At 41.7% G+C, this 27,850-nt stretch overlaps 1 protein-coding gene across 1 annotated transcript; it reads right to left on the bottom strand.

The window, feature by feature from the left end:
• Positions 1-4,081: 4,081 nt before the first annotated feature.
• Positions 4,082-17,085, bottom strand: HRH4 (histamine receptor H4). The gene is made up of 3 exons (XM_063076631.1): positions 16,896-17,085; positions 10,120-10,283; positions 4,082-4,894 (listed from the first exon to the last, which is right to left on the bottom strand). The coding sequence occupies exons 1-3, from the start codon at positions 17,083-17,085 to the stop codon at positions 4,082-4,084; spliced, it is 1,167 nt and encodes a 388-aa protein (XP_062932701.1).
• Between the last annotated feature and the right edge of the window lie 10,765 nt (positions 17,086-27,850).

The following is a 27,850-nucleotide window of genomic DNA, read 5'->3' as shown; positions in this document are numbered from 1 at the left end:
TATTTTTTTGCTCAGCATTGCTTTGGCTATGCGTGGTCTTTTATTGTTCCATATAAATGTCTGGATAGTTTTTTCCATTTCTGAGAAAAATGTCTTTGGAATTTTGATGGGGATTGCATTGAATTTGTAGATCACTTTGGGTAGTATGGACATTTTCACTATGTTGATTCTTCCAATCCAAGAGCATGGGATATATTTCCATCTTCTTGTATCCTCTCTAATTTCTCTCAGCAGTGGTTTGTAGTTCTCATTATAGATTTTTCACCTCCTTGGTTAACTCAATTCCTAAGTATTTTATTTTTTTGGTGGTTATTGTAAATGGGCAGGCTTTCTTGATTTCTCATTCTGCATGTTCACTATTGGAGAAAAGAAATGCTACTGATTTTTGTGTGTTGATTTTGTATCCTGCTACTGTGCTGAAATCATTTATCAATTCCAGCAGTTTTTTTGTAGAGGTTTTAGGCTGTTCGATATATAGGATCATGTCATCTGCAAACAGAGACAGTTTGACTTCATCTTTTCCAATCTGGATGCCCTTTATTTCCTTCTCTTCTCTGATTGCTCTGGCTAGTACTTCTGCTAGGCTGGTGGATCATGTACCACAGGGTTTGTGATCTCTGTTGAGCTTTCACTTCCTGTGCAGGACTTCTCCCTGTTCCGTGTGCTGTGGCCCAGGCTGTTGGATCATGCAGTGGCGACCCCACAGGGTGTGTGGTTTCTGTTGAGTCTCCGCCTCCCTGGCCGCATGTCTCCCCACTCTGTGCGCACTGTGCTGGGCTGGGACATGTCTTCTGCAACCCTCATCTATCAGCTGGGCCTTCAAGACCCTGCTCGGCACCGCCTCACCCAGGAAGTCTACCAGGTTTCTGGTAGGCACAGACGACCGGTCGCTCTGGGTGCCTTTGTAGCACTGTGTAGATCTTTCTCGGGACTTGTTCACCTTTGTATCCCCCCGGCATGGATCGAGTCTAGCACCCGCCTGCAGCCAGCTCTCCAGCAGGTTCAAGCGGACTTGGGAACTCTCCTACCACACTATTCTCAACCAGAAATTGGTTAGGCGTTTTTCCGAACTGGTGGCCGCAGAGATGGTATCTGCCTCCCAGTAACAGGAAGTTTACCGGGGGCCGGAGTCCAGGGTGTGGTGGAGTGACAGTCGGCCCCGCCTGTACTTCCTTGCCCTCCCGACACTGGCCGGGGACGCCCCACGCCACCAGCCCCACCAGAGAACCGCGGAGGGAGTGGGAGGGGAGGCCGGCCTGCAGGCCCTGGGAAGCCCCGCGCCGGGCCAAGCAAGTGGGAAGGCTCAGTGAGGAGCCGAGCCAAGCCGGGCCGGAGCTGCCAGCACCTGGGAAAATGGAGGCAGCCCCGGGGTGGTGAGTGACCCGGTGATGCAGGCGGAAGCCGGGTGGGCGTCAGCCCCCCGAGCAGGGCTGGGCCAGGGGTCACTCACAGGGCTGTGCCAGGTCGGGCGCTCACTCTCTGCCTCTGGTTTGTCGCCTTCCCCGTTCTCAGCCGCTGCTGCCTCGGGCTGTTCAGTCGGTCCCACGGCGCAGCTCGGGCGCTCCTAGGAATCTTCTTTAATGCCAGCCTGAAACCTCGAATCCTGAATAGGGCAGCTGGCCACCTTCAGCGCGGCCCTCAAATTCTCATTTCGTATAAGATTAGCTTGTTTAGTTCACTTACCACATATATCATATTCCATCACTTCTCAGACACACATTGCTTACTTCTACATGACTCTGGAATCAGAAGAGGACTTACTAGCAATGTGATTTTTTTTAAGTATCGTATCATAGACAATTTACAGCATTTTCTGTTTTATAGTGGTAAGTAAAATAACAGCATGTCTTACATTGACAGCATCTTAGATTGAATGAAATACAATATATATTATATTTTATATATACTTTAGAAAATACACGTGAATATTTAGGCATGTTTCCCCCAAGGTTTAACTGGGAAAAATTTTCATGGGACCACTCCATTCAATAAACATTCAAGCCTTCAGCAATCACATGAAATCCACAACTACTAATTTATAAATGGTAAAACCAAAAGCTGACAAGTAACAGCTTTATAAAAACGTGTGCATTTATGATAGTTTATTTCTCAAATTTTTCATGGTACCATTAAATGTTAAACATGTATCTCTTATATTGAACTTAATGTAAGGCATATGTGTATATAAAAATTATGTATACTTCTAAGCACTCAGTACTTAAAGGACTTTCATACTTTAGTATTTGAAATTAATCAAAGGTCTAAAAAATATGAAAATGACTAAACTGTATAAGAACTCTGAGATGTTGCACTCTCTTTTGTCCTCACACAGATTTGTCACCTCTCTCCCCCTGGGTGATGGAGATGCAAAAGATTACTCAAAGTGCATTTCTTCTGAGCAGTGATAAACTCCGAAGGGATTAATTTCCTGGAACCCTCAAGAGAGAGGCATTCCTCCTCGGGAAACTAACACCAGACTGGGGTTCTTTTCAGTATTTATTCTCCAGGCCAGAAAGTTAAAGAAAAGGAACATAGGTGGAGTTATGACTAAGTATAGTTTAACAATAGAGGCTGGTAACATCAGTGAAATAACAAAGTGACATTCCATAACGCAATTTGCAAAAGGTTAAGTCTATCCACCAACAAAAGCTTGTTGTTAGCAAATACTGTCTTTTCCTACAGCAGTTTCCTAAGTATGTTTACATAACAATAAAGTAACTTTAGGTTGACCTGCTCCAAGGGCATCTGTCCTTGAGCCAGCAATTTTGCTGTGTTACAATTCTTTATCTACATCAGAGACTTTAGACTGGGGAAAGTTTCCTGTGTTTTGCAAGTTTAACATTTCTATATGTAATTTTTAAAAGTTAGGTTATACCTGAAACTACAGGGCTTTGGAAACCAGGCCCTGTGAAATACCTTTGCTTTATAAATGTTGGTATACTCCACACTGAGAAGTTATAGAGGAAATGTGAATAAAACCTTATAGAATAGATGAAATTAACTATAATAAAAGTAAAATTCTATGACAAAGACAGGCAGATAACACTGAAAAAAGAGGACAGTTAAAAATGAAGAAAAAGAACAAAACATAACCAAACTAAGAAAATATGAATCATCAGCAAAGGACAGCTTATACTAACTGCATAAAAGGAATAACTCCAAGCGCTGCAGTGTAAGATATTACATAAAACAAAGACATTAGATAAATACACCAACTATTTTATTAATGATTACTGACAGCTGCTAGTTCAGTGATTATTACACCAGGTATATCTAGTTTAATCATATAACCATCTCTTAGCCTTCCTCTTTCTCAAACATTTTCTCACGAAAAGAAGTTTTAGCTGATGTGGAAGTTGGAAGAAGACGAGCTAGGAAGAGCTATCCTTTCAGCTGTCATTTGGTGACCATCCATCACCTGCTCCTTACCCTCTAATCTTGTGATCACCTGGCCTCCAAGATAACTTTGCTGAGGACCTTTGAGAGTTGCAGTTACCACCTCATTCCTCCCCATACCACACTTTCTTCCTTCCCAGCAACAGCCATACGAAGTCTACAGATACACATGAGCTCACCTGGGCACATTCCCACTTCCTGCTCTTGCCAACTCACCTGCCCACTGATGCTAACAGAGTTGCCCACCCCCAGCAAAGAGGCTTTTTTTCCCCCCTCTATTTCATACTTTAGGGAATGATTTTCAAACTGGACAAGATTTTATTAATAAAAAATTAAAAAAGAAAATTTAAGACTGTAGCAAACACTGAACACAGAAAGAAAGTAAAAACTCTGGACTTTCACAATCAACATTATATCAAGATCTAAAAAACAAGGAAGAGGTGATGACTAAGGAAAATACAGTAATTTTGTGACTATGAGTTTACAAAAATATTATCAGTTTACACTGTTACTATTCACTGGAATGATTTTTCATTGACTTCCAGATTCATATTTTTCTTTTTAAGTTTTTGAGTATTACAGTTTTATGGACCTTTTTGGTAGAGAGGAAAGGGCAAGATGAAGCCAGATCAAATGCACTGAAGTGAGATTAAGACTAAAATTTATAATAGTGAGAATATTATCTTTAAAAGGACATTGACCAATTGTTTGATAACATGGGTTGCTTTTTCATGCAAAATATTTTCAAGAAAGCCTTCTGAAAACTCTTGTGACACAATGGATACAAAAAAGGATTGACAAAAGAATTGAACCACTGAAGCCAAAATGTGATTTCATACCACTCTGATTCAGGACGCTCTTCTGGGGGGTAAGTTGAAAGAACAATTGTGAACAGAGAATATGGAGCCCAGCAAATGGCAAAAACACCTAAGAGAATGGCCAGTGACTTGGCTAATTTCCTAGCTCTGAGCAGTTCAAGACGTTCCCTTCGGTGAAGAGATACAGAACCAGACTGGGAGATGGAACCCGTTTGGGAAGCAATTATATTGCTATTTGTGTGGGTTCTCAAGGAAGACCAGAGACTGCTCTTTCTTCCTTGTTTCTCTGAATGAAGGGGTACAGCTGCTTCCTTTGGTGCAGGAAGAGAGGTCCTTGAAAATAGTCCACATCTGAAAGAGTATCCACAGTTTCTGGAAGAGACAGAAGTGAATCCAGGATGGCTTTGGCACCTGCTGAGATTACCACGTTTCCAAAGGCTCCAGTAAATATTCATGTTGAAATAAGCAACTGAGATGACTGGGACCAGGAACTCCAAGGATGACGTGATGGCAAGGATGTACCATTTTGAAAAAAATCCAGGTTCACATTTTTTACCCTTCTTCTTCCAAGACTCTGAAACCAGAATCATTGGCCCATTCACTAGGAAGGCCAGCACCCAAACGGCCAGCATCAGAGTGACAATCTTCAAGATTCTAGTGTTCTGAGCTCTATAAGACACCTAAAAGAGACCAAATAAGTTATTTTCAATACATTTAACATATATTGATTGCATAAAGCATCCCATAGTCCCCAGAAATATCAGTAATGTGCAAGAGGTGGGGATATTAACTAACCTGGGTGTCATGATGTGGACCAGGGCAGAGGGTTCAATTTCAGCTGGGCCAAGATGTAGTTTCTTTGTGGTTTTCTAGGGGAAGACTATAACCCTCAAGGTTAAACCCCTGACTCTATAGGAAATGTCAAGGCCAATATCTAAAATAATAAAGCAATTTTTCCTAATCCACAGACACTAATCTGAATGTTAAACTGAAATTGGGTGCACCTTACCACAATACTTCTCAATCTGCAGACTGGCATTTTTTTTTTTAATGAAATAGAATAGTCAACGTCACAATGCATCACACACAATAAGGGTAGGTATTGTTTGATGAGGTTTTATCAAAAAAGCAATATATCTTTGGGAATATAGATACAGAGAGACAAATGCATGTATTGAATCACAGTGTAACATTCTCACTGTGGTCGCAGTCAAAAAATTTGAAAACCACTGCCTTATCCCAATATTCAGAAATCATCTTCTCTGAGGTTTTAAGACTTCAAGGTGGAGTCAAGAAGAAAAAGAACTCTTACATCACTCCCCAAAAGACCAGGCTCAAACAGAATGATGTTTAAACCTGCTGCAGAGAAATACTACAGCGTTGCTGAGCATTACCAAATCACTTCTTTCTACAGGCACTTCCACCTGACCAATACAGTGCCAAAGCTGTGATGGCCAGCCACTTTGAGAGACATGACTGTGGCTAGTGCCACCATCTTTTTTAAGGATGAAGAATGTTCTAGCTCCACTTGGTCACAAGGACAGGCTTCTATAAGGGAAAATGAGATTCTATGAGTGAGGATTGTCCCTCACATCACAGGACCTGTCATCCCTGAATCAATCCTGAAATCTCTAAGAATATCTCCCAAATCTAAAGACGTCTAAGGTCAACCACCCTATGTGAGAGATAAACATATGAACCAAGAATTTTCTAAGGGAACCTGGCACAGACTACCTCTCTGAACCTCTTTTAGATCAGTAAGTTTCCTTCTAGTTCAAATGTTCCATGTTTGATTTCCTAACTCACAGGAAAGAAAATGATCGACCCATGAAATTGGAACATGCCCCTTTTCACCATGTCTTGTACGATTTTCTCTGTGAGTTTTTAAGTCTCATTCTACAATGTTTTCTTATTTTTTAAAGGGGTGCAACATTGTCCAGCACTGTACTTCTTTGATGGATTGTACATGCTGAGAAGGGCTCACCAATTAGCAGGAGGTAAAAGGAATCTGGTTAATTTTTTGAAAATACAACTAAGTTTTTTCTTGAAACGGTATGAAAGTGAGGTTTTTCCCCACAAATTACTGATATTTCTGAGACTTAGCTAAAATGAATATATGGTGCTGACCACAAGCTCTCTTACACAGTACACTTTTCTGCCTCCTCTTGCCACTAATTAATACATCTCTTGCACTAAATCTAATGATTATGAAGATAGTAACAATACCCAGAGGGTCATAAAACTGCACTTAGTTTTTTAGTTGCTCTGTTCAGCCTTTGTAATGATATAATGCAATATGCTGGAAAGTGATCTCTCTTCCATTATGCATAAGGCCGACTGAGGTCATGGACATCTAAGGGATTTGGGAAGAGGATGCCAATCTCTCCATCTCTGGGGAGCATTACTGACACACAGACAGCTCAGGCATTGCTTGAATCCAGACCCAGACTGGTCGGGGTGGCCTCTCTGAAATTAATCAGTGGTCGATTTCTCACCCACCACAGAGCATGTCCATTATTCAGGATATTGCCTCTTCTTCTTCTTTATTCCCCACCCCAATAAAATATCTAAACATCCTGTCAGTCAGGTTTCTTTTCTGAGGCCAAGCAGCCACTGGAACTTGCTAGTGTTAATAATGAGATGGGATTGCAGACCACTCGAAGTTCCTGTTGTGGATTAAATTGTATCTCCTAAAAAGACACATTGAAGTCCTAACCACCAGTACCTGCAAATGTGATTTTATTTCGAAACATGATATTTGCAGATGCAATCAAGTTAAGATGAGGTCCTTACAGGACTGGTGTCTTAAAGAAGAAAAATCAGAGACACAGACACATGGAGAGGACACCATGTGACAGTGGAGGCAGAGACTAGAGTGGCAAGGAACTCCAAGGATGGCCGGCAGCACCAGAAGCTGAGAGAAAGGTATGGAACAGGTTCTCCTGGAGCTTTCAAAGAGAAGATGGCCCTGTTGACACCTTGACCTCAAACTTCTAGCCTCCAGAGTGATAAGAGACTAAATTGCCGTTGTTTTATCAACCCAGTTTGTAGTTCTTTGTTAGCAACCCAGTTCATAGTTCTTTGTTATGGCAGCCCTAGCAAACTAACACAGTGACCTAGCCAGTCCTCACCGCAACAATACTTTCACGATCTTGATTTTACTGCCAAGCTTTTTCCTTCATCTGTGCATAATGAAATTGTCTTACTCTCTCAACTCTGCATACACTTTAACCTCCATTCTCTCCAGCTGTGGTCTAGCCCTGCTGTTATGCTTCCCCATCTACTCTTACAGTAGGCACTCCAGCTACTCTTACTCTAGTTTTCTGGAATCGGCCCCTCCAGAAAACTTCTCTGAGCACCGTAATCATGTGCTGCCATTTACACTGAGCTTTTCTTTTCCAAATTATTGTCAGATTTCCATTTCCCAGGCCCAGCCCACCCGTACTCTATCACTGTCTTCTCTACTTTCAGCTACAGGAAGAGCTCAGTTTCCCTAGTACCACTTCCTATGGGGTCTGCGAAGGCTTCTTTCCAGTCTCACGTGGCTGCCTGTGAACTGTCAGTCAGCAGAGGTGCAAGTGCTGCCTGAGCTCCCCACCAGCGTTAGTGCATTCATTTGTGGAGCCCTTGTTACTTATTCAACTCTGCGCTGCACACTAGGGACTCAGGATCTAGTCAACCCATCCATCACTGATTTACAGCCTGCACTGCCAGGGGAATTCCTAGGACAAGACCAGGATTTTAAAAAACGATCCACTTCCTTCTGGGCATCATTTCTCATCTCTCTGAAATGTCTAAGCACTGTTTTTAACTGGGCAAGGTATTGCTTCTCTGCCTACAAACCCGAAGGTAGACTCAAAAGCTCAGACAACCATTGAAGGAAGTCTTAGGAGCAACCAGTGAAGATTAAAGAGAGATGCTCACCCAGAAAGAAAGGAAAATTTAAAGTACAAATGGAAAAGGTTCTGAATCAGAGCACTATTTTTTAAATATTTGACTGTGACCTGAGGTAAAAAGTATATTTTATATCATAACCTAGTACACAGAATTATTCATAAAACAATACTTTATTTATGTACAAGATACTCTGATATTTTCTACCCTAATTTTTATATTCTGTTCTTCTTTGTTTCATTTCATATTTTTCATTTTTTAAAAAAAGCAACTGGTCACAACCCACTGAATTGATTTCATGACTCAATACTGGGTTAAGACCTATAGTTTGAAAAATGTGAGATGACAGGCATCTGAATTGCTGATACAAACTCATCTGCACGCTCTCCATAGCTTGACTGCTACGAACTGCAGTGGATCCTGGCATTAATGGTGTACCCTACCCCAAGTGGTGAAGATAGCCGGAGGTCCCTCCACATTTATTCTCCCCTTCCTCCTGGCCAGATGGCAGCTCAGCTAGAGACCATGTTCCTCAGCTTCCCTTGCAGCAAGGGGGGACCACGTGACTAAGTTTCACCAATAAAATGCGAGTGGAAATGATTGTGTGATCCTGCACTACTTGGTTAGAAGAAAACCCCTTGCTCTGGACTTCTGCCCTTTCCCCTTCTTGTCTGGAGCCTGGTGTGACAGCAACCTGACTTTGACCATGCAGAAGAGGATAATGACCTAGAGTAGGAGCTAGCAAACTACTGTCCATAGAACAAATGTGGCCCATCACCTGTTGGTAAATAATGTTTTATTGGAACACAGCCAAGTACATTTTTTACGTATCATCTATGGCTGTTGTTGTGCTACAATGGCAGATTTTAGCAGTTGCGATGAGACCACAGGTCCTGCAAAGCTGAAAATATTTACTATCTGGCCGTTTTACTATAAAGTTTGAGGGGTCCCTGGGTGAGTTTCTGGAGCACAGCCTCCCACTTTTCCTGGATTGTTCTGTGAGAGAAAAATAAACTATCTTGCTTGAGCCTCTGCATCTTGGAGTCTCTTTGTTATGGCAGTTTATCCCTTGCCTGATCTAATACACCCTCCAATTCTGTCAGCCTCCAGGCCACACCGTCCTCCCCCCCAGGTCAGAGCTGTCACTGTCCTCTCAATGCCACCGGCACAGCACTTAGTTCACTGTACTGAACCCATTTGTTTCTAGATCTGCCTCCACATGATCACGCGCCTCAAAAATTGACTTTGCTTGTTCATGTTTATATCCCAGCACTTAGCAAAATGCCTGGCACACAGTGTTTCCCTGAAGAGTTGAGTCCTTGAGACTAGAGAGTAAAGGAAGTTTCCCATCTAGGCCTCAAAGATTTAAGATACTGCCCCATATTTCTTTGGTCCCATGTCCTAACATCAACCTTCATTTCTCCTTTGTTCTGTTGCTGAGAAATTTAGTTTGCTTAAGAACTGTCACTTATTCATTGATGAAACTATTCCAAATTTTGGATAAGTTTAGACTTTCTTCGCACAGATCCGAAACTAGCATTGGGACTTGATCCTTCTGGCTGGTCCCACCATATAAACTATAGCTTTCCCATATACTGTCTTTTCCTTCGGCCATTCAGGATTGGTTTTCTCATCACATTCAAAAGTCTGGGATTCTTTCTACTTGCCCACCAGGTTCCATCCTGAGGAAAATATTCAGGCCTCAAATGGTCTATGGAGTAGAACTGATAAATCCACAGGGAACCTCATGTGTATCCAACCTACCACGAACTCAGTATACCACTTGTGACAACTTCTGTGACACCTTCCCATTTTAATGGTACATAGGGGAGTGACTTAACCAAATCACACAAAGGGCCAATGAGGATCTTATGCCAAATAACAAAAGGATAGGGGTCAGTAAGGTCAGTCAATTAAACAAAAATTTAGACTTAAAAAAACTTTTGCTTAGGGACCCAAAATTTACATTTACGTAATCTTCTAAAGAAGACAAATAAATGTTTTGACTTACAGCGTTACAGACTGACTGGTATCGATCATAGGTGATGAGGACAATGTTATATACAGACGCTGTACACAAAAGATAGTCAGTAATGAGCCAAAATGCACAGAGTTTCTTTCCAAAATCCCAGTCGAACAGCATGTGAGGGATGTACAAAGGAATGGAGATCAGACCTGCATGGGGAAAAATTAAGGGTTAAAAAAAAACACACATCAACGCATACAAAGAGGCATATTCTAAACAGTATGCAACACAATGAGGTATCTGAATTTGCTAAAACTGTCTTGATCATAATTTAGAAATTCATGGTATTTCATCAAGCAGCTCGGGACAGATTTCCTACACACTCTTTAAATGCTATTTTTGTAATAGCTGTCATGAACATTGTACCTTCGGTGGCTTCTTATTAATTTCCAAATTAAGTACAGATCCTGACCTGTATTTCCAACCATATATGACATAAGTTATCATTATGTGCATGATCCAACACAGACAGCATGGCCACCCCTCCCCAAACACAACCTACACATTCACATCTCTTCCTCTTTGCCAACAGCTTTCTTTCTTCCTAGAATGTCCTCCTGTCTTCTGCTGAGAAGTCTATTCACTTCCTCCTCATTCTGCACCAAGGTCAAAAAGCCACTTCTTCCATGTCACTTTTCTGGGAAGTTCCTTGGCAGAAGTGACTCCTCTGTCATCTGCACTGTCCTGACACCTTGCTCATGTCTCCCTCTCTCGTGCACTAACTACATTCTACTTTATATCATAGTCATCTTTTAATTTGTCTGTCCTGAGGATTAGGACCATGCCATAAATCAATGTTTATATTTCCTACAACATCTACAGTTGACCAGTGCACATATGTATTCTACAATTACCATATGCCAGACATTATGCTATGTGCATTACAAACATCACCCCATTTAATCTTCATAGAAACTTTGTGAGTTAACACTTAAAGAACCTGAAGCTCAGAAAAGAAATATAATTAGACTATGGTCCAATCAATGAGTAGGTGGAGAAGACTGGATTTGAAACCAGGCAATGGGGTATCAGAACCACGACTTGAACCACGACTCTTCACTGAATGAACCAGTAGACAAGCTCTGCCACAGTGATTTAGCCCAGTGCAGAAACTGCTTATCTGTGACAAATGACTAAACTGAGCTCCTTTTCCTTTAGCTTTTAGGGGTTTGTAATTGCATTGACATTTCGAACAGGTGTCACTACTTGCTGAGAATATGATCCGTTAAAATCTTATTTTGTTAAGTATCTTCATATTTTATCAGGCACTTGCAGGAATTTCCATATTGTGTACGAGAACCAAATTAGCCTATCATTAAGAATAACAGTAAAGATAAAAGAAAGGAAATGGAAAGGAAGAAGGAAAGCCTGCATTCTCCCAAAACAGGACAATACGAGTCTATAATGACATGGTTTCAGAACCAGCAAAAGAGAATGCAGAACTCTGTGTTCTGTACGTAGGTTTACATACAGGGATGAGGGACAAGATGACACAGAGATGAAGAATCCCATGGTCAGTTCTTCTATGTAGTTCAAATAACATGTTTGTTTTGTGTTTGAATTGTATTTTTAATGATAAGTAAGCTTCCTTATGATGCCTTTCATCCCATCAAGGGTGTGCGTTTGTGTGTGCGTGTGTGTGTGTGCGTGTGTGTGTGCACGCACGCACCTGTGATATAAAATTAGTCACCAGGCTCATATGAGGTAAATCAAAGTATCTCAAAAGCAGAGACATTTATTGTATTTTAGCTCACATTTGTGGCTTCCAGTATTCCCAACATGAGTATTTTCCACATCCGCACTCATTTCTTCTACAGAATTAGAGTGAGATGTCAGTAATCATCTTCATTATAGACACCACCGACTTAATGGTTAAGGGGGGATGTGAGTTAAATACTCGTTTTCATGCACTTCCTGAATTATATGCAAGAAGACAGGTGCATTTGAAATCTTAGGAGCTGCTTGAAATAGCAGTTAGCTTGACACAGGCTCTAGTCTATTCCTTGGGTTTTAATAAAACCCCGCTGTCTCCTTGTGTCCTACAGGACTTTTAGTACAAGTGTCATCTCAGTTCCTCTGTCTTATTGAGTAATAGAGAGATCTATGGCTCATTCCAAAAGAGTTTCAAAAAAGTGAACCTGAAGCATTTCTCTGACACACTCACGCCTGTTTCTACAACTCGTCTTCTGGAACTGTGCTTCTGGGTCTAATGGGCTTGATCAGCAAAACTAAGCCTGTTCCTTGAAAAGGTCAGTAAGCCTTTGGCAAGTCTGATTAAGAAAAAAAGGGGGGGGAAACAGCGAGTGAAAACAAACTATAGTAAAAGAAGGTGGTAAAGAACAAAAGGGAGTGAAGGAGCAGGGCAGCAGGGGACAGAAGGAGGAGGAGGACCCTGTGAGACCAGCATGCCCCCACCTCCCCAGTGTCACCTCCAACCCCTCTTCCACCCTCACTCGCTCCACTCTAGCCCCCTGCCTCAAATACACTGAACACCTCCCACCTCAGGTCCTTTGCACTTGCTGTTCCTTGGTATGAAAAGATCCTTCTGTTTGCTCAGATGTGTCTCGCTTGGCACATTTTCCCCAAGTTTACATTGCAACCCCACCCCACAGCGTGCACCCTCTGCTTCATCCCTGCTATGTTTTTCTCAGTCGCAATGATCAGCCCTTAAAATGCTATATGATTTTATTTACTTATTTGTATTGTTTACCGTATGTGCCCTCACCCCGTTCCCAGTAGAAACAGAAGCACCATAGGCAGGCATTTCCATCTGTGTTTTCACTGCTGTATCTCCAGCACCTCAAAGCATGCCTGCTTCAAGATAAATAATTGTTGGATGAATAAATAGATGAGGATGGGGAAGCCCAGTTTGCTTTAAAATTGCTCCAGTCTGGTATTGCCCTTCTTTCTAAGCCAGCTGAGAAGCTGCACCTTCCATGTGAAAATGGCAATCAAAAGGTGGGGGTAGCTCAAAGCCCCAGTGAACCCTTTGGACCAACAGAGGGATGTGCGGATGACAGTGGGTGTGTAGAAGGTGCTATGGACTGGATGTTTGTGTCCCCCTAAATTCTTACATTGAAGCCCTAACTCCCAATGTGGCTGTATTGGAGAAGGAAGAAATTAAGGGTAAGTGAGGTCATAAGGTTGGGGCCCTGATCCAATAGGAATAGTGTCCTTACAAGAAGAGACGACAGAGAGCTTGCTCTCTCCACACACACTCAGAGAAAGGCCATGTGAGAACACAGCAAGAAGGTGGCCATCTGTAAGCCAGGAAGAGAGACCTCCCCAGGAACCAAATTAGCCAGAACCTTGATCTGAGATGTCTCCAGCCTCCAGAACTCTGAGAAAACAAATTTCTGTCGTGTAAGCCACCCAATCTGTGGCACTTTGTTATGGCAGCCCAAGCAGACTACACAGAGGGCAAGAAAACAGTCCCAAACTGGGGCATGAGGTGTTAAAGATAAACTTTGCCATCCTAAAAATTTGGTCTGGGCTCTGTTGGCAGCAACCACATTTGGCCCCTGAAGATACTGTCCACGCCATCTATGACATGGTTATGTAGGCCATAAATGCCCACTCAATGTGCAGATGTAATGAAGGTACCCAGGGATGGAAACATTGGTCACACACCACCACTTTTATAGATATTGATATAGGTATAGATAGTATATTTTTTGCAGAGGAGTATACAGATGAGACATATTTTTATATGTCATTTATATATCATCTAATATAGCTGGTACTGGAATTTTTCCTCAATAAATTCAGCCTGGGAAGCTTGCTACTTGGGTGCCACAAATTTAGATTCTCACAGGAAGCCAGTTCTGAAATCTGTAAAAAGAGTGAGTTGGTCCAGGCAGCCCACGACACTGAGCACGATTGAGGCTCTAATCTGCCTGCCGTGTCACACGGCTCTGGAGCTCTCCATCTCATGACCCCAGGTATTAAGACTTGCTGGCTTACGGCCACAGAACAGCCTCCCACGCATTCTGCCCAGCCCTGCCCTGCCCCACTACCCTCTCCACACATTCCTCCAGGCTCAGAGCCGAATCTTCTTACAAAGAGCCCTCAGAGACTGTCCTAATTCTTGTGGCATGGTGAGTATTGTGTTAGATAAGCAGACCTCTGGATGAAGCTGGCAGGGCGCAGGGGAGATGTGCAGGATGAGATTGGCTGATTAATAGAGACTCCGGCCTGTCCCCGCCTCCTCTCATCTGAAGCAAAGCCAATTCTTTCCTACCCACCTGCTGATGGAGGGAGACCACCAGGACAGCTGGAGCTGCGGGGCCGTTTCTCAAAGATGAGCCACATCTCTATGACGTAGTGCTCAAGCCCCTCATGGTGGAGCTGCCATGACGCTGACCTTGGGCCAGACACGAGACGCTTGTTCTTATCTGGAACCGTCTTATCTGGAACCACCAGACTCTCAGCTGTTTCCTCCCATCCCTCCTGACCACTATGGTAGACAGGGCCTCACTCCCTTTGGGTTAGTCAAAATACATCATCTATTTTAAGTGCTGAGTGTCATCTAAAAGTCGTACAGTTCTGAAAAGGAGGGAGAGAGGGATAAGTATATTGATAGTAGAATATTCTCTGTGATCACATAAATACACCTGTGTGTTTGTACATGTTCATGTGAGCATAGAGAATGATGTGGAAGGATCTACATGGAGCTGCACCTGTTGGTTACCTGGAAGGACAGAACTGAAGAGAGAAATGGGAAGACTGTTGCATTTTTTAATACTTCTATATTGGTTATCCTCCTTTATCTGTGACCCTGTCATTTCTATGCCATGACTCGTAAATCAATCTCTCCAGCTAGAAGTTTCCTCCAGAACTTTCAATGCATGTCAGATCCATAGCTGCCCTCCCCAAACTCTCCCTATTTCTACTGAGTGCCATCCTTTTCTTAGTCGCAGAAGCCCAATCTTCACAACTCATCTTTCTCTTCCTCCTGCCCGTCCCCACCCATTGTAGCGCTGCCTCTTAGGCTTCCTGTCCACCCTCCCCCTAGCACATGACTTACACCCCAATCGCTGCAAGGTTGTCTCTGAAGCCATGCTGCCCCGTGCTGCAGCTTCTCCCACCTCCTACAGCTCTTCTGATGCCTCTAAGGGAAAGCTTGGATCCCACCAATCACTCACCTGTCTTAATATCCTTAAACCCCAGATTCCTGCTGAATAAACTCCACTCCAGACTCACACTAGTGTTCAGAGGCCTTCACTGTACAGATTCCAGCTTCATCGCCTATTGCTTCATGCAACCACCTGCCCACCAGCCAGCTTCAAGCTCACACTTAGGAAGGTACACACAATGATTTCCCACCAGCATGATTCTCCTCCCCATCTCTGCCTATGGAAATTCTACCCGTCCTCCAAAGCTCATTTTGAATGCCACTATCCACTAACTGAACGTGCTTCATCCCCCCTCTGACCGTTCATAGCACTTGGTAGGTCTTCATGGGGTCTCACCTTACCCAACACTGCTGTAGTCATTTACGAACCTCTCTTACCCACTCTACTACAGTGAGATCTTACTGAAGCTACTCTGCTTAGATCCCTGACTACCTAATAGTACCTGTGTACTTAACAGTACTCACACATGGTAGGTACTACAGTAACATTTGTGACTTTGGTTTGGGTTGACACGTATTTGCAGAGAAATCGAAAGAAAAAGGGACTAACTTTTGTTGAGCAACCACTGTTCCAGGCAATGAACTAAGTATTCATGAGTTTTGTTTCATTTTAACATAAAAGTAAGCCTTATGTAGCTGTAAAAAAAAATATGAATATGCCGGATTTAATTATACTAGAAGCTCCTATAGAACAATATCATCAGCTGACATTTCTATACATCTACTTATTATGATACGCATTGTTAAAAATGATAACCATCAGGCAGTGAAAAATTACAAAGTACATGTTTTCAAAGAAAGATTAATCTGATTTCTATGGTCTCTTACAATTGTGTAATGCTATGATACCATATTATATGCAAGATAGCTTAGTCTTGGGTGTATTTTATAATATCCTATGCCATATCATAAAATAATTGCTATTAATCATACCATTTAACTGATCTGAACATACTATCTTCTGATGTGCTGGTTACCAGCATAGACATTATTTCTTATTACTATGACACTGTGAGAATAGGGAAACTATAGTTAAAGAAGAATACTTATACCTATAAATCTAAACATACAAGGAAAATAGCCCCAGAAACAAATAACTCTTACACTAAAATAATTTTAGAACTATTCTGGAGTTATTTTCATTCTTTTTTTTTTTTTTTTTCAAGATGACAGGTAAGGGGATCTTAACCCTTGACTTGGTGTGGTCAGCACCACGCTCTCCCAAGTGATCCATGGGCCAGCCCCTCTGGACTTATTTTTAGTCTATGAAAAGAAAATAAACTGTTTTCAGATGAAAATTCCCCTACAATGCTCATTTGCATATGTATAATATTTCCTGAAAGTGCCATATAGCCCATCTCCCCACAATTTTTTTTTTTCTTTTGCAGCTGGCTGGTACAGGATCTAAACCTGTGACCTTGATTATAAATCTGCGCTCTAACCAACTGAGTTAACCAGCCAGCCCTCCCCCTAAGTTTAATACTTAAACTTTTTGTTTTTAATCCTCCCCATTCTCATCCAGTCCCATGAAATTAAAATAAAGAAAGGGGGGAAAAAAGCTTATTTAAGGTTTTAGAAATAAACTATAATTGGAAAAGATTATTTTAAATAAAGACATGGAACTTACCCACAAAGAAGTCAGAAATGGCCAAGTTAAGAAAAAAATAATTACTTCGATGTCTAAGGTTTTTATCCACCACAAAAGCTAAAATGATCATGGCATTTCCTAGCATGATAGCAAAAGCTAGTAGGGACATAAAAAATGCTAAAGTAACATTGCTTACTGATAAGCTAATTGTGCTATTCGTATCTGACATCACATCAAATGATGAAGCAGCTCAATGCAGCAAATTAATCCAGCCAGACAATTCTGACAAGTAAGTTTTCCAAGCAGATACCTAATATATATACTGTTCTACTCAAAACAAGCATCCTTAAATCTATTGCTGAGCTCATAGTACTTCCTGACTCTTGATAAAGTAAACTTGTGATAACATAGTACTTCCTGACTCTTGATAAAGTAAACTTGTGATAACAGCTTCCCTTTAACTGACAGTGAAAAAGTATTTTCAAAAATTACTGAAATGTTTTATCTTAAACATTTTAATATGATTCATCCATCTTCCATTAATAGAGCAGTAGTGTATAATATCTACAGAATATAATTGATACATCACATACGTAATAAATTGGGCTGAAATGAGATTCATTTTAAAAATGAATATAGATCCAGTTAAACATTCTTTCCTGGCCATTATAGGGTAACCGGGGCAGAGTTTTACTGTCCCATCTGAAACAAGGGCAAAACTGGACAGTGGTTTTCAAGGCCCTGGACATCAGGTAATGAAGGACAGTGATCCCTGAGAGAAGTGGGGGGAGTGAGCTGAGCCCTGCAGTTGCCCCAGCTCACTGTCTCGAGAGAGTTTCCAGGGCAATGGCAGGGAGGGGACATCCAGGCAGAGCCAGCACACTTCCCAGGATGAGAAGCGCAGCTGAGAGTCAGGAATAGCAGAGAGGACTCTCAACTACAGAGGTGCACTGAGAGAGAACTCCAGAGATCTGCAGAGGACCCACCCCCTCAAGTACTCACAGGATCCTGATCAGCAGTGTGGTTCTTAGGCAGGGAAAAGAACCTCTCAAAAAGATGAGAGGGAATGGTATCCAGTACCCACGGAGGGCTGGTTATAGTGCCTGGCCCCATCAGCCAGACAGAAAAATATTTGTAATTCATGTGGCATTGGGTAGTATACTCAGATGGGTCTTGCCTCAGTAGTTGGGAATAGTTAGCCCTGTACTAAAAACTTCCTGGGTCTTGCCTAACAAATTTTAAAGCAAGACCTGAAAGGATCAAATCGTTTCCAAGTAATTTAGCTGCAGCTAAAGAATATAGAACATAAAAATATTCAGGGTTGACCAGTTAGCTCAGTTAGTTGGTTAGAGCATGTTGCTAACACCAAGGTCCTGATCAAACACCAAGCGTTTGATCTCAGCAGAGCCAGCCTCAAAAAACTAAACAAAAAACAAACAAGCAAACAAAAAATCAGTCCCCAACAAGGTAAAACTTAAATGTCTAGAATCTGATTAAAAATTATCAGGCATGCCAAGAAGCTCAATGAACCCCAAATACGAGAAACAAAGAAAAGTATGCAAGGCATATCAAATAAAATCACCCAAAACTAGTGTTACAATCCTAAAAGTGGGGCAGGGTGGGGGAGTGGAGGTACAAAATAAGAAAGACAGATGTCAGCACATTTCTCATCAGAAGCAATGGAAGCGAGATAGTGGTTGCAGCATCCTTCAAGTGCTGAAAGGAAAAAAACTGGCAACCTAAAATTCTAGATTTAGTAACAGTATCTTTCAAAAACAAAGGCAAAATAAAGGCTTTTTCAGATACATGAAAACTGAAAGAATGCATCATCAGCAAACTTGCACTGTAGGTTGAGCATCCCTACTCCAAAAATCCAAAATCCGAAATGCTCCAAAATCCAAAATTTTTGAGAACTGACATGACACTACAATTGGAAACTTCCACACCTGACCTGCTGTGTCGGGTCACAGTCAAAACCCAGGCACAAAACACACAGTTTATTCAGTGTCTCCAAGGGAAAAAAGACCCTTCCAGCCCCTTTCAGCTACGATATATCTTTTCCCCACATGCCCAGTTTCCCCAACACAAGCACGTCCACAAGGGGCATAAAACGGCATGTGTGCAGGCCGGTGGCACAACAGCAGGTTGTTTATTGGCAGCATACAAATTCAGAGTCAGGAATGATGGTGAGGCCAGACAACCAAAGATTGTTCACATGGGTGGAAACATAATGAATTTCATGTTTAGACCTGGGTCTCATTCAAAATATCTCATTATGTATAGGCAAATATTCCAAAAATTTTTTTTAAAAATCCAAAATCCAAAACACTTCTGGTTCCAACAATTTCAGATAACAACCTGACAAAACAGTGTTAAAGGCAGTCCTTCAGGCAGAAGAAAATGATTAAGTCCATCACATTCAATGGACTTAATGTATTTCTTCCCACTTTCAAAATAGTGGGTTAATGGAAATTTGGAATGAATAACTAAAACACTTGCTTTTAGAAGATGGGCATGACAAAGAATCAGAGGGCTAGTTTATGAGCCTCCAGCGTTGTGTTTTGCAATTTAAGGTGAGGGGAACTAAAAGTGGGGTTCCATTAGACAAATGGTTACCTCTTTTGGTGGCATTAGGGAGAAAGGGGTAAGGGATGCGTTTACATACAAGTCTTCCCTACTTAACCACAATTTTCTTTTTCAGTGGTGGATCTGGTAGTCCCTGAAACCAGGGCTAACATTAAGGATCCCAAAGCCTGCTAATATTCCAAAACAAGATAATATGTATATTAATTTGAACCTAAATACAAAAATTCCAAAAAGATTAATGGGATGGATTATCTGTTCCTTACACCTTGCCAAGTTGGGGCTGACTATGCAAATGTTTTTTGCCTCCTGGAAGGGACAGTCCCATTTCTCTGTATTTATCCAATTTGACCCACTACAATTGGGAATGAATCAAAGGGAAAACCCTGGAATATCTTGTCTTGCTACCAGCAACACAGTCTAGCCCAGGGGAAAGATTTGGATGTAAATTAATGACAAATGGAAGAAAGGTGAAATTGTTGCTAGTGGGGGGAGGGTAGTTAATAAATGGGTGTCACAAAGGGAAAATCTAATATAATTTTGGTGACAATAGAATCTTAGAGTAAACACATAATATTCTTAACTTTGACTCAGATACCCCTTGGGATAAAAGACCCTGTTTTCCAAAACCTCCTCTTTTGAAGAACCAAGAACAGGACAACAGCCAACCCGATGAATACACACATAAATGTGTATTCATCTGACTGTATGGAACAATACGCATGTGGCTATGTCTTTCGGTTCTCACTTCACAGGATAGAGTTATTGTTGAAGACCTTAGTTGGGAAGCAAACTATGGAAATACATATTTAGTTGAATCTGTAAAATGCTGATTAATACTAATCTTAATTAACACTTTGTGGCCATTAATTGTGATGATGAAGGTTTGAGGAAGGTACTTGGATATGATAGAAGCTCATCTTCTGCATGTCCCATCTGTCAAAATATTATGTGTAAAAATCGCTCTTTGCCATGTAATTGTGGGCGGAAATCTGTAAAGAGGTGGAGGGACAACTGGGATACTTGGATCACTGAGAAAGGAAAATAACTGTCTAACTTTGTAGACCCACATTCCTGAGAATGAAAAGCCAAAAATTCTATGTGATGGCTATGGGAAGCATTATGGCATACCCAAACCAAAGTTCATTTTTCAGTGACTATCACTTATATGACCTTAGCCTGAGTGAGTCAACATTGTTGGGCCCAAGTTTATTTCCTTATTGTAAGAAAGAAGTTAGTACTCAGCGTCAGCAACAGGTCTGATGGATCACACTGCATTGGCCTGCTTGAAATAAGAGGGCCTTAGAAGAATTCAGAGCTGGGCTGAGAGGAACTGATGAAGAAGTATTTACTTTCAATGAGGAAAAATATTTTGAGGAAAAAAAAATACTCTGGCCCAAGTGGGGAAACTCCAAGGCATCCTCCTCCGGGAGGAAAGATAAGGACAGCAAATGGAATGGCAGCACAGCCCTAATAAGATGGGCCTTGCAATTACAGCAGACATGGAGACAAAACGCCCAAACCAAGTGATAGGAGTGGGTTTGCATGTCAACACAGCTGGGTTATTAGATGTCTTAATTTAAATGGAGCCTGAGTGATCCCAGGTCCAATGGCCAGGGATTCTCACAGCAGAAGCACAGGGTATCTACTTATGGGAGGCTTATGGGTTACCCAGTCTTTGGTAATTTATACTTGAAGAATACAACTTTGTCTTAGTCCATTCTCTATTGCTTACAACAAAATACCTGAAACTGGGTAATTTATAAAGAAAAAATAATTCTTACAGTTCTGGAGGCTGGGAAGTCCATGATCCAGGAGGTGCACCTGGTGAGGGCCTTCTTGGTGGGGACTCTCTGTAGAGTCCCAAGGTGACATATGGAATCACATAGTGACATGCTCCTTCCTCTCTTTATAAAGCCAACAGTCTACTCCTATGATAACCCATCAATCCATAAGTAGATTAATCCATTCATGAGGGCATAGTTTTCATGGTCCAATCACTTCTTAAAGGCCCCACCTTTCAAATACTATATTGAGAACTGAGCTTCAACATGAGCTTTGGAGAGGACAAACTTTCAAACCATCTCAAATCTGTTGACATGCTCTTTAACAACGTTAGGCCACAACTGAGTGCTAACCATTCTTTTCCTACTGTGTAATTCCAAGGGTGGGTATTGGACAAATCTCAAACAGGACTAGTGGGCTTCCAGTGAGGAAGGGATGGGCCCTGTTGCAGAACATGTCTCATGGGGAAACACTCTCTGCCAAATGACATAACCAGAGAAAAGGAATTTGACTGTGTTAACAAGAGGTTTGGAATCCTGAAATAACAGAGACATGGCCTCCAACTTCCACTCCCATGAGAAAAGTTAGATTTTGTGGGGAGGGACAAAATAATGGTATGTAACTATGTCTGATTTATATTACAGCATGTATTAGAGTACTTTATGATACTACTCTATGGTGTAAGACAAAAATCATAAGTAGATTTAATATTATAGAAGCTAATAAAACTTATAATACCTATACTGAGGTGGCTGATCAAATGTATTGTGAGATTGAATTAAAACCCCCCACAACATTATCCCTATGGAAGAAAATTGACCTGAAGATTTTTCCTGAAGATTTAGACTCAATGAATGATAATTAGTATTCCCAATCATTCAATAGATGTATATCTTAGAACGCAGATTGCTATAAATCAGAAAAAGAACTGTAAAGTTAGCCCAAAATATGAGTTATGTGCCAGTATTATGGAATTGTTCAGCTGTCTGTTTAAATACATACAAACCCCTTACTTGTTATTATAGATGTTTGGTATTAAGTGTATTTTGATTGTCTATGTCATTATATGATTCTGTAAGGCAAGTAGCTGCTTTCAAACCAAAAGCTATCATTTAGCCTTAAAACGGCCTTGATCACGGGTTGGCGGTGGGGGGTAAACTATGCTGTGAGGGTTATTTCCAGAAGGCCTAGAATTGTCCTGAGTTGTTTTTCTAAAATACCTGTAAGGCACAGACCCCTGGTCAAGTCATAAAACGCACTGATTAATAGTATTGCTTTGTAACATGGGTCTGAGGTGTTTCAGGGCGGTTTGTTCCAGCTTTCAGCCTTGTTTATTGCTACCAGTGAGAGTGATCATTTGTACCTGGTCTACATGAGCCCCCAGAGGGCTCTGCTGTCAGGGCTGATTATGTAACAAGAATATGCCTATGTAACCAGTAACATATATGAAACTCCAGCTGAGACTCCATTTTAGGCTCCCTGGAGACACCAGTTTGGGTTTCAAGGTGTTCCATGCACAGGTCAGTGGTTCCTGGTCCTAGAGAGGATGCACATATGTGTGGCTCTTACAAAGAGAGGACATCTGGAGCTCAGGCCTGGCTTCTCCAGACCCCTTGCGGTAAAGCAGCCTTTGGCTGTGATGCATTTTCTTAGTATAATGCTGGCACTGTATTGGATCCTTTTCCTGCAATAAACCAGATTTGTAAGCATCATCATTTGGTTCCTGTGAGTTTTCTTTGGCAATCAAACCCTGTCTGTCACCACTAGTGCAGTTACATTCCAGAAAATTTAGGAAAAAAGCAGTTACAGTCATAATTTCTCACCCATATCTCTTCTGTCCCCTCCCCTCTCCAACACACACTCTCTCTATCCTAGAACCAGAGACTCTCTATTCTTTCTCCCAGCAGAAAGCAGACAGCCTAATGACATACAGTGGAAATAGCAGGATCAGAGAAGATACGGGACCGGATTTCTTCAGTAGGTGGGGGGTGGGGTGGGAAATCACCAGAAATGAAGGGGCAAAGGCTTTGGTAAGAAAGGAAAAAGCCAAAGAAAGAAGACTTCAAGGACAGGGCAGAAGAAAAAATGAGAATTAAGGCTGAGAGACTATTCACTTAGGGCACCTCTGAAAGCTTGTGCAGCAAGGGCATATTCTGGGTGTAACCCAAGAGGACAGTCACAAGACCAATGGCTTAATACTCACCCCATGGGGCCCAAACCCTGCACATGAAGGTTTACAAGGAAGAGTTGCCTAAACCTGCACCAGGAATTAGTATGCGACAAAGAAGAGGAGCCCAAAGTACGTAAGGAGTACTAGACAGGTTGATGGGTTTCTTAATTTCTGTTATCACAGAAGCAGATCCTGAGACAAGGACTCAAATGCAAGTAGTTTATCTGGCAGATGATTCCAGGAAATACTGGCAGTGGGGGAAAAGAGGACAGCCAATAAAGGTGCATTGTCAAGCAAGTTATCAATTTGGTTAACCGAAGCTTAATTCCACTGGGACAATGGGCAGCCAGTGTAGAACCCTTCCCTCTCAGGGTTATTCACATAGCTGTAAAGAAGCTTCAAGTCATTGGATGGAGACTGCTGGGGTTTGAGGGTGGCATTATTTCTCCAGTATTTCCAGCTTGAGATGCACATGCAGAGAAGTCTTAGGCCACCAGAGAAAGTCCTCGGACAAAGAAATGCTGATGCTGGCAGTTAGGAAGTCAGCAGGTGTGAGATACAGCAATAAGGCCTAAGAAAATGATGGGCTGAAAACCAAAATCCATTACAATAGGCAAGGGCTTTTCTACAGCAAAGAGTAATGGCAACCATCTTCCCAAATTTTACCTTTCTTAGATGGTTGCTAGTGACTCAACTTGTAGACAAGGGGAAGGGTCTGCCTTAGGGGACCTTCGAATTTGAGTGCTATGTCCATCCGTGTCATGCTTTAGGTTCATGTCCTGGAACTGAGCCATCTAGGAAGGTATATGTCATCCCCCACCCAGTGCTACCATGGACACAAATCCATTACCAGAAAGACACCAAGGGGCAAAACTGGCTGAACTCCAGGTATAATATCTTTACAGAGTGAGCAGGATATAACAAAGGTCATTATGTCCTCAGTGCTGGGGCTGATGAAATGGCAAAACTTTTGAGAGTGGATATTCCACAGAAAAGGCTAACTTTGTTGAGAAAGCTTATTATGCAGGTTTGCTTCCTGTTGCAACGGAAATTGAATGGCCTGCAAAGCCTAAAACATTTACTAACTGACTCTTACAGAACAACTTTGTCAATTCCTGGGTTAATCTCTTGGTGGGGGTTCTTAAGGCTAAGGGCACTGATAATCCCCAAAGCCCATACACTACAGCTAGAAGCCCCAGCCCCAGCTTATATGCTGACAAATATGTTCCAGTTCTTGCTATCAATGTGTGCAAAGCAGATATTTAGCGGCAAGAGCAGGCTTCTAGAAAATCACTCACTGGTGTTGAAGAAAATGTGAGATGGTTTGGGGTTACAACAAGATCCATATGACCCTATTAGGCTTACCACCTCCAGACATATAAGGGTTATATGGGTTGGACCACAGGCAAAAGAGCTAAGCCAAGCTGAATTAGACAGTAGGAATTCCATAACTAAGTTTTCAGCCAGTCTACAATCAGTATCATATACATGTTTGATTATAAAACCTGTGGCCTACCTAGTAAAGGTGAACTATAATGAGTCTGTAATTTCTAGCAGAGGTCATGAGGGTAAGAGAAAGGCTGCCCACACCTTTTGGTCAGACAGGAATAGTACTGGGTTGGTTGAGACAAACTCTGCATCTCATAGTGTCAACCCAGTATTGTAGGCAACAAGTGAGTGCCCAGACCTCAGCCAGGCTCCCACTACCTCACCACAGCAGAGGACATCTCAAGAGGGAGCCAGAGAGACTGACTAGGGTACCCTACTCTTGTCAGGGACTCCCAAGATCTCTCTCAGGTTCAGTGATTTGCTAGAAGGACTCATATAACTCAAGCTGTTATGTCAATGCTATGGTTTGTTACAGCAAAAGGATACAGATTAAAATCAGTAAAGGCAAAAGGCCCATAGTGCAGAGCCCAGGAGAAACCAGGCACAAGCTTCCAGTTGTCCTCTCCCAGTGAAGCCATATAGACAGTGCTTATTTCTCCCAGCAATGATGTGTGACAACACACATGAAGTATTGCCAACCAGAGAAGCTCACCTAAGCCCTCATGTCCAGGGTTTTTATTAGGTGTCAGTCATTCAGTGCCCATATAGCAGAGCTTAATTAATCAGTCTCCAGCCCCTCCAGGGGTCAAACTGCTAGCACATGGCTCAAGGCCCCCACTATAAATCACATTGTTAGCAAAGGTTCCAGGTAAACCCTTTTAATAAGCAAGATATTCCAAGAGCTTAGAGGATATCTCCCAGGTGCTGGTTAAGAGCCAAACCTTTCTCTGAAATATGCAGATTTTGGACAACCCAGGCCTGCTGAGTTCATCCTTTACTGCACAGCTACCTTTGGTGATTCTCCAAAACTGGATGAATGATGGAGAGATAAAGAGGTAGCTGCAGGAAGAAAAACAGCCAAGAAGCTGGATAGAGAGCAGACTGTAGGGAGCTTTCAATCCTGGAGACTGAAGGGCTGTGCTTCCTGCACATCACAGTGGGCTCCTTCCTGGCCACCTATAGATGATAATTGTTTTCAGCTGTTTTTGCTCTCTACATGGTCTTTCAAAAGCTCTCTACCAGGTTGAGGGCCATGAAGTAGAGGCAACTAGACAAAGCTGGGTTTGTTGTAAAACATGATGTCATTAAACAAACAAAAAAAGCTTTGGCAGCTGCTCTTTTACAAATGCAAGAAGAATTAAACTCAGAAGGCAGGACCCTGCACCATGCTGCCACCAATGGCGGAGGTACCCAGGCAGGCAAGAGAACAGACCAGTCACCTGCCCAGCCCTACTCTGCCTACACAGAAGGCAGGACCCTGCATACCATACCACTACAAGGCTTCACACCCCTTCTATGGAGGTGGTCCACAACAGCCACCACCACAGCTAACACTGTTGCAAGAATGGCTCACTGTCTTAATAATATCCACAACCACCATGCAGGACTACCAACACAAATTTGATTTTATTGACAAAAGGAGAGTCACTGGAGGATCTTGGAGGAAGAAGTCTTTCTTCTCAAAGTCCACTCCAGAGTAATGAAAGAAGCAATTGATCTACCAGATGACCAAAAATCAATGTAGAGATTCTAGAAATATGAAAAAATCAGAAAATATTATACCGCCAAAGGAATTCAGTAACTATCAAGTACCAGACCCTACAGAACCTTGAAATGACTGAAAAGGAATTCCAAGTAACTATCTTAAGGAAATTCAGTGAGGTAAGAGAGGATTCTGTAAGACAACACAATAAAATGGGAAAACATATCCAGAATATGAAGGATGAAACTTATGAAGAGATTAATATCTTAAAAAAGAATGTAGCAGAACTCCTGGAACTGAAAAACACATTCAATGAAATAAAAAATGACACTGAGAGCTGAAGCAGCAGATTAGAACAAGTGGAAGAAAGAATGTCTGAACTTGAAGATTGTCTTTATGCAATAACTGAGGCAGACAAAAAAAAAAAAAGGAGAAAAGAATTTTTAAAAAATGAAGAATTTCTAAGAGAGCTAGCAGACAACCTTAAGTGAAAAAACATCCAAATCATGGGTGTTCCTGAAAGGGAGGAGAAAGATGAACGTGTTGAAAATCTATTCAATGAAATAATAATGGAAAACTTCCCAGGTATAGGGAGGGACAAAAACCTTCAGATCCAGGGAGCTCAAAGATCACCAAACAATTTCAATCCAAAAATATCCTCTCCAAGACACATTATAGGCAAATTGACAAAGCTCAAAGACAAAGAGAGAATCCTAAAAGCAGCAAGAGAAAAGTATCAAGTCACTTATAAGGTATTCAACAGACTTCTCAACTGAAACTCTATAGGCAAGAAGAAAATGGGATGACATATACAACATACTAAAAGAAAAAGACTGCCAGACAAGAATACCATATCTGGCAAGGTTATCCTTCAGAAATGAAGGAGAAATAGTGTATTTCCCAGACAAACAAAAACTGTGGGAGTTCATCAACACATGATCAATACTGCAAGAAATTCTTAAGGGAGTCCTGCATATGGAATCCAAAAAACAATAATCACTACCACAAATACACAAGTAAGAATAAAACCCACTAGTAAAACACAAATACAAATGAGAAAGAGAAACTGTATCTGACCACCTCAATAAAACCCCACAAACACTGAAGACCAATAATCAAAGGAGAAGAAAGGAAAAAATGATACTCAAAACATCTAAACAAAAAGCCATAAAATGCCAGGAATAAGACAATCCCTCTCAATAACAAACCTAAATATAAATGGATTAAAAACTCCCCACTGAAGATACAGACTGATGGGTTGGATCAAAAAGCAAGCCAGACAAGAACACCATATCTGGCAAGGTTACCCTTCAGAATAACCTTCAGATCATCCAGCAAACAAATCAACAGAGAAGCACAGGATTTAAACTACACTTTCAACCACTGGACGTGGCAGATATCTACAGAACATTTCATCCAAAACCT

Source organism: Cynocephalus volans, chromosome 13 (assembly GCF_027409185.1).
Source record: "Cynocephalus volans isolate mCynVol1 chromosome 13, mCynVol1.pri, whole genome shotgun sequence".
NCBI classification, from domain to species: Eukaryota; Metazoa; Chordata; class Mammalia; order Dermoptera; family Cynocephalidae; genus Cynocephalus; species Cynocephalus volans.
This window is presented reverse-complemented; position numbering and strand designations above follow the sequence as displayed.